We start from the raw sequence: 6825 nt of genomic DNA on the forward strand, positions 1-6825 counted from the left end.
ACTCTTCAGTCGTCTTCTCTAGCGAGCCTCCGACAAAAACGAGTTTTTCCGGCACACTTTTCTCGACTGCCATCCAAGCGGCATCCACCGCCGGTGTTGCTGCTTAGCTTTCTCCACCCTCCCCTCTCTCCCTCCTGTAGATTTGCTGCCAAAAAAAGGAAGAAGGGACGCAGGCAACAAGCCACCTGCCACCTCCTCCGACCATCACCAGAACCCACCTGCCACCTCCCTTTTACTGCCGGTAAACCACCACTACCACCTACTGTTGCATGCTGCTGCTATAAGTCATCAAACCGAGACCCAAGGATCCATCGAAAATCTCATTTTTGTCGGAGGCTCGCCGAAGAAGACGACCAGAGAGTCGCCGGAGATAAGAAATTACCAGAAACCTTCAATAGCCGGTTTCAATAGTTTTTGTGAACACCTACAACAAATTCAATGGTAAATGAAATAAAAAAAAAAAAAGAAAAATGACCAATCAAGTAAAAAGACAACGGTTAATTACCTTAATAATATTAAATCATTTCCCCAAATATTTGGTTATGTTTTAAATTTCCCTCCGGTCTATCGTTAATTTTTTTTAGTTCACAAAAAAATTGAATATTTCTCTAATTAATCCCTCAAATCGACCCTGGTCTCGCTCATCTCAAATCGATGGAAGTCTGCTCTACGTATTCTTGCGCCTTTATCGCTCATCGGCAGCCTGTTCCGTTGTGCGCTGCATCCACCATCGGTCCACCTCGCTGCCACCGCTCCACTAAAGCTCCGCCTCGCTGGAAACCCTCACCGGTCCATCTCGTCGCCCCCACCACCGATTGAGGAAGACGAATCTCACTAGATTTCACTGTCAGCTACAATGGTTCTCTGTCTCCAGTTTGGATCTTCAACCGCTGTCATCTTTGCGATATTAATCAGGTTTGCCCTAGCATCTCAATGTCTAAATCGTTATTTCTTTTTTCTGAACTCCGAGCTACTCTAAACCAGTTATTTTTTATGAGTTCCTAGTTGCCCTCTCCTTTCTGACATAAGGCTCATTTGCCAGTTGGCCCTCTCCACTATCTCCGACGAAATTTCCTTCTCAATTATCTACACTCGCCCGTCTCTCCAAAAGGTAATCCCTGTTTCCTTTAATTTTTGTTAATCGAAGGATTGAGTAGAGATTTTCGTTTGTGAAACTTGAAATCCTTTTCATATGAAATTGCACTTTAATGCGTTTGAATTTTTATTTGGTTCAAAGAAAACTGTTTTTTTTTTTTGTATAATCCATGTTCAACCTCTAGACGCATGCTAGTTATGACCTTATACGTTAGAAACTAAGCATACTGCAATAGAATATTTGTGGATATGGGTGAATGGTGATGTATTGGTTATATAGTGTCATTAGTGTGGGTTACAAGTACACTAGATGCCAACATAATATATCGTTAAAAAGTTTAATCAAATAAAAGTTCTAATTATTTGTATACAAGAAACGGTTGTGTGATTGTTCGAAAAGAACAAAAATATAAATAGGTCGCATATTTTATATCTTATTATGATATGTAGGTTGAGAATTTAGGCCACATATATCAACCCTTCTAACTTTAAGCATAAAAGATACTATTTATGTTTTTTGTTCTTATATAATAATAACACATATGAAAAGACTAAAGAGTCAATACTTTTCTTTATTTGTAGATTATTGCATCATCCTTTCATTTTTTCTTATTATTGCATTTTACTTTGAAAAATCCACCAAGTTATAGCCACGTCCTCCAAATACAAAGCAATTTTCAATGCTTCAATTGGCAAGATTTTTTTAAAATACAATGCTACAAATTGGTATATCTTTCAAAATATAATGTCTCAAATCTCAATAAAAAAAAAACAAATGAAAATAAGATGCTATAATAAACCAATAATTGAAATCACATTGTCTTGACTTTAGCCATACTTTAATGGATTGAATGTAAGAAATTGCATCATACCTATCATGTATTTGTTTATTATTATATTCATTTCCTCCTCTTATACGAATGTACTTTGTTTTTTACCCATGATAGCAGTGTTGTTCTCATATTGTTTACCAATATAAGCAATGTTGTGCAAGAAGATGGAGCTATAAAGTTGAGTTGGAAAATTGTGTGGTAGGAGATTTTTTTTCAATAGGTAAATGTATTGGATTTGAATTATTATAGATTAATCTATTGGATTTGTATTATTATAGGTGTATTGAATTTTTTCTGCGTTTAGGTAGAAAAAATCTGGATTTTTTTTTTAAATATGTACTATTTCCACGTGTAAGTTGCGTATGAGGAAAGAACTTATTTGATAAGCTTTTTGAGAGATGTTATGCGAGACCTATTTTAGGCCGTTGCTTCAGATTTCCTATTAGAAAAAAGCATATGAAAGCTACAAATGATGGACCCAACAATTTTAGTTTCATTTGTACTTTCTACATTACAAGAATACAAAACAAAACATATATCCTCCATAGTTTACCATCCATAAAAAACTCTCCAAGACTGTGACAGCTTCACAACCAGATGGATCCACTAAGATTCATGTTTGCTTCAATGTACACATGATCTGTTGATATCAAGTTACTTGTGATCATCACTGTCTGAACTGTTTGCTTGATGGTCAGATATGATCTTCTGAATAAGATGGCTTGTGTCTGAATAGGACTCGAAGAACTCCCTGTTCTCTTTCTCCAACTCGTTCCACACTGCATATATAAAGACAATATACACTAGTGTTATTTTGGTGTAATTACAGGGAAATTAATGTTCATGTATCTTGGCATACAAATTATACGTTAAAAATGATTCATGGGTGATAACTAACCGGTGGAGGTGATGACTGGTTTGATGTTTGCATGTTTAGAAAGTGCCTCCATGCATTCGTCTTTACTCATGCGGAAGATCAAACACTTTTCTATAAGATGTTGCACCTATTTATATGGAACACCGAATAACACCCATATATAATAAAGAAGTAAAATTCATTAATAACTATATCAGTATAGTGCATGATATGCTTACTACCATGTGTATGTAAGAAGCTGACGTGTCACCCATCCTCACCAACTTTGTATCTTCTGCTAGCAAGTGTGATCACTTGGGATTTGATTTCAGACAAGTTACGGGATTCTTGTTGAGAGCACAGGGATTAGAGGTTCATAGGGTAAAGCAATGAAATGATGAGGCGAAGGAAGTGGCAAATCAAACTATATAGACACTGCTAGAAAGGAGAGATGGTGTGGGGCATGGAGTCCCACGTGGGAGATAGATAATTACTGGTAGAGAAGGGATTAGAAGAGATTTGTAAATGAGTATTTCTTGTCATGTACGACTCCTATTTGGCAGCCTAAATCCCACGTGACCAGTGGGTCCGACGTAGCTTGCTCTATAGACATTCTCTACAGTTATGACTATTCCTAAGTCAGTAAGTCCTAACCAACTTTTATCCAATGAAAAAGCGCCACATGGAGTTCTTGATGAAACAGCTTGTGCTGTGGTGGATGTAATTAATTAAGATTCCCCTCACATCACATGGTGATGTGGCAGTCTCTGTCTGATAATTAAGTGTAGCAAAAGAGATCGAACAATGATTCCATGTTGGGCTTGAAATCATTATTAACGTACTGGCTATATATAATCAAGAAAAATGTACTAGTTACTACACAATCAAGAAGTCGTTTTTATAGATCATGTGGTTCTTGGTGGTTTCGTTTTTCAATCATAGCTTCTGGTTTTTCTTCCTTTTGCAAGATCAAGTGCGCAAATTAAGCATATAGATGAATGGCCTATGGCCTACCAACAGTGTCTCAGAATTGAACACTTTGTAATAAAAAACAAATGAGTTAGACCCTATATATGTCCAGAAGCTGACAAACGACAAAGCCAACTAACTAACAAACAAAGATTCATATACAAGACTTGGCATGTATTGTAGTAATCAAGGGAAAGATAAGAAGGTATCAGGACCACAGCAATACCGTAAGAAAGAGTACCTCATGGTGCAGTCAAAAGAGAGGTGAAAACTCTCTTTAGATATTGACAAGGATGATCTTATCTTCAAGAAACATTTAATTACCACCACAATTGCAAAAATTTCTGCCATGATATATAATATTCAATAAAAATGTAAGGATCTTGCAAAAAAATTATGTTCTAGGCCGGATTTTCATGCTCAACGATGGGCTACTATCTCTTTGTAACATGTATATTTTACAAATTAAAAACACACTTCAAAGTTTGTTTGAAATGTATGAAAAAATTCCCCTTACACACAAGCATTCGATTTTCTCATTGTGAACACCCCTTTCTTTTATGCTCCTTTAGGCTAATCGATTTTCTCATTTCTTTAGCAAAAGAACCTCCACACCTCTATATATGTAGGGTGCTAACATTTGAGAAACCCGGCCCTTCACGTTGTCGATTTTACAAGATTAATTAATTTGTTGATTTCATGTTTTTATTAGTTTTCCACTCAAATCTTATATATTGTGTTATAACTTATAGTTGTTCTTTTGTTTGTGTTCCAAGCATCCATTAAATACAAATAAATAATTTTTCTAAATCTTTTTCATTGACTCTTTGTAGATTTAAATACATTAAGTTGTATGAATAATAATTTGACAATACATTGTGGATGCACATTTTTTTTGAAATGACTAATTATCCTATTCCTAATTTAATCCTAAACACCACCTAAATCTTCTAGTGAGACTTGAACCCATGACATCTCCCCCGTTAAACCAAAAACCCTTTGGTCATTGTGGATGCACTTAGATGTACCAAGATGGTTAGCCTTTTCCAAGACTCTAGAACTTAGACCGTGATAATGACTCTCATGTACTATTACTCAAGGTTATTGGTTTTTCTCAGAGCACTCACATCGGTGGCTTGCAAATGTAATTGCAATGCCACATCTTCCATTATGCATGCCACATAAAACCTGTTCTTTCAAGTATAGAAAGCCTTACAAACTTAAATTTAATATTAAATAATGTTTTTCTATTCTAATATTTTATTTATTTAAACTATCTTTACTATTATATATATATATATATATATATATATATATATATATATATATAATACAAGCTTATTTATATACATATAAATGTCGTCCGTCTTTATTATTATTTTGTTATTTTATTTTAAAAAATATTATTTTAATGATAATAATTAAATTTATGTTTATTTATTATTGAGTAAATATTAATATTTAATATATATATATATATATATATATATATATATATATATATATATATATATATATATATATATATATAGTAATTGTTGATGTGGTAGTGGGGATCACTTTTGAAAGATGAGTGTTATTGCACTGATGTGAGTAGTCATTGCAAAGTTGATGTATCACAATTGAAAGATTATTGGCATTGCGGATGACCTCACTATATTACTTTCAAGAAAGTAAAAGTGATTACACATTTAATGAAAACTATCTAACCTATTTATAGACGATCTAACCTATTTACACATTTAATTAAAACTATCAACCTATTTATAGACTACATGCTAAATACAATAAAATAGCAAATACAATAACAAACTATCTAGCCCACATACTCCTTTATTGTCTCCATAAAACCTGCCATTCATATATATATATATATATATATATATATATATATATATATATATATATATATATATATATATATATATATATATATATATATATATATATATATATATATATCAATACTCGGTCAAACAAAGAATCAGTAAACCCGACTAACTCTTGTTAAAATTCTCAGCTCCATGATCTGTGACCCATAAGCAGATATGTGACCATGATTTGTGACCCATAACCGGATCCGCTCCATGCACTTAACCCATCAAGATTACCCAACACCTTACTTGGTAGAATCTTCTCTTGATACTTCACTTACATACATTACTCTCACTTGCAAAAATGCATTTTCAAGACTTGATCGTTTCAGCTTTTCTTCAAAAGACCTTCCTTGGAACTGCTAACGTTTGTTTGCATCTTAATTAGATATACAACCAACTACCAAGAGCAGGTTCCTCTCCACAAGTGTAAAAAGGATTCATCTTTATTTTCCCCTTTTTACCACGATGCTTATACCCGATTGCAACATACAAAATCTTGAAGAGAAAATTTTGAATCTTTATGCCCGAATACATGCAAAGAAAATTCTTATTTGACTTTGAACAATCAATCGTATTTGTTTTGAACTCCAAGTTGACAAGGTCTGATTAAAAGTTTCATGAAAATTTGAAACTACATTATTGAAACTTTCATGTCATTTTTTTTTGCTTCAAAAATACAATATTTGACTAACAATAGTCAAACAATAACTTTTATGCCAGCTCCTGGAATTCAAAAAAAATCCATAAATAATCTTACATATAAAATTAATCCTCGCATCATACAACTTCACAGCCATCAAAAGCACGCGTGGTAGAAAAAATTCATCATACCTACTTACCATTCTGTTTATTTCTGATTGCTAGCTACATAGAGAATCTTAAAGAGAAAAATTGAAATCTTTATGTTACAGTGCCAAAAAAAAAAAAAAAAAAATCAAAATTGTCTCTGAACAATCAATCAGATTTTTTATGAACTCCATTATCGATATGGAAAAAGTTAAACTACTATAAACCTTTCATGTCGTTTTTGGCTTCAAAACAATCATATAATAATAATAAAAAAAAATACTATTTTTGACCTTCAAAAGTTAAACAGTAATTGTATACGTTATTTGAATTCCAAAAGACCCCATATATAATTTATGCTCATCAAACGATTGCTTTTCATATTCCTAACCCAACTCATCATCATGTT

General features: G+C 33.2%; 1 protein-coding gene and 1 long non-coding RNA gene across 3 annotated transcripts; one reads left to right on the forward strand and one right to left on the reverse strand.

Moving 5' to 3' along the window:
• Positions 1-604: 604 nt before the first annotated feature.
• LOC145029355 (uncharacterized) lies at positions 605-2340 on the forward strand. 2 transcript variants are annotated; one of them, XR_013676491.1, is made up of 3 exons: positions 605-915; positions 1006-1111; positions 2046-2340. It is a non-coding gene; the product is annotated as an uncharacterized LOC145029355 (long non-coding RNA). The 2 variants fall into 2 exon arrangements; XR_013676492.1 differs by having other exon boundaries at positions 607-915; positions 1043-1111.
• Positions 2317-3161, reverse strand: LOC145029354 (uncharacterized). The gene is made up of 3 exons (XM_078977911.1): positions 3027-3161; positions 2827-2932; positions 2317-2707 (listed from the first exon to the last, which is right to left on the reverse strand). The coding sequence occupies exons 1-3, from the start codon at positions 3057-3059 to the stop codon at positions 2583-2585; spliced, it is 264 nt and encodes an 87-aa protein (XP_078834037.1). The 5' UTR covers positions 3060-3161; the 3' UTR covers positions 2317-2582.
• Positions 3162-6825: the final 3664 nt, after the last annotated feature.

This window comes from Lactuca saligna, chromosome 2 (assembly GCF_052625555.1).
Source record: "Lactuca saligna cultivar CGN05327 chromosome 2, ASM5262555v1, whole genome shotgun sequence".
Lineage (NCBI taxonomy): Eukaryota > Viridiplantae > Streptophyta > Magnoliopsida > Asterales > Asteraceae > Lactuca > Lactuca saligna.

Excerpts from the sequence above, each read along its gene's own strand:
- LOC145029354 (XM_078977911.1), bottom strand. The coding sequence starts at position 3,059 with ATGGGTGACACGTCAGCTTCTTACATACACATG. Across the intron at positions 2,933-3,026 it reads CAGCTTCTTACATACACATG|GTGCAACATCTTATAGAAAA; the intron begins GTAGTAAGCATA and ends CCATATAAATAG. Across the intron at positions 2,708-2,826 it reads ACCAGTCATCACCTCCACCG|TGTGGAACGAGTTGGAGAAA; the intron begins GTTAGTTATCAC and ends TTATATATGCAG.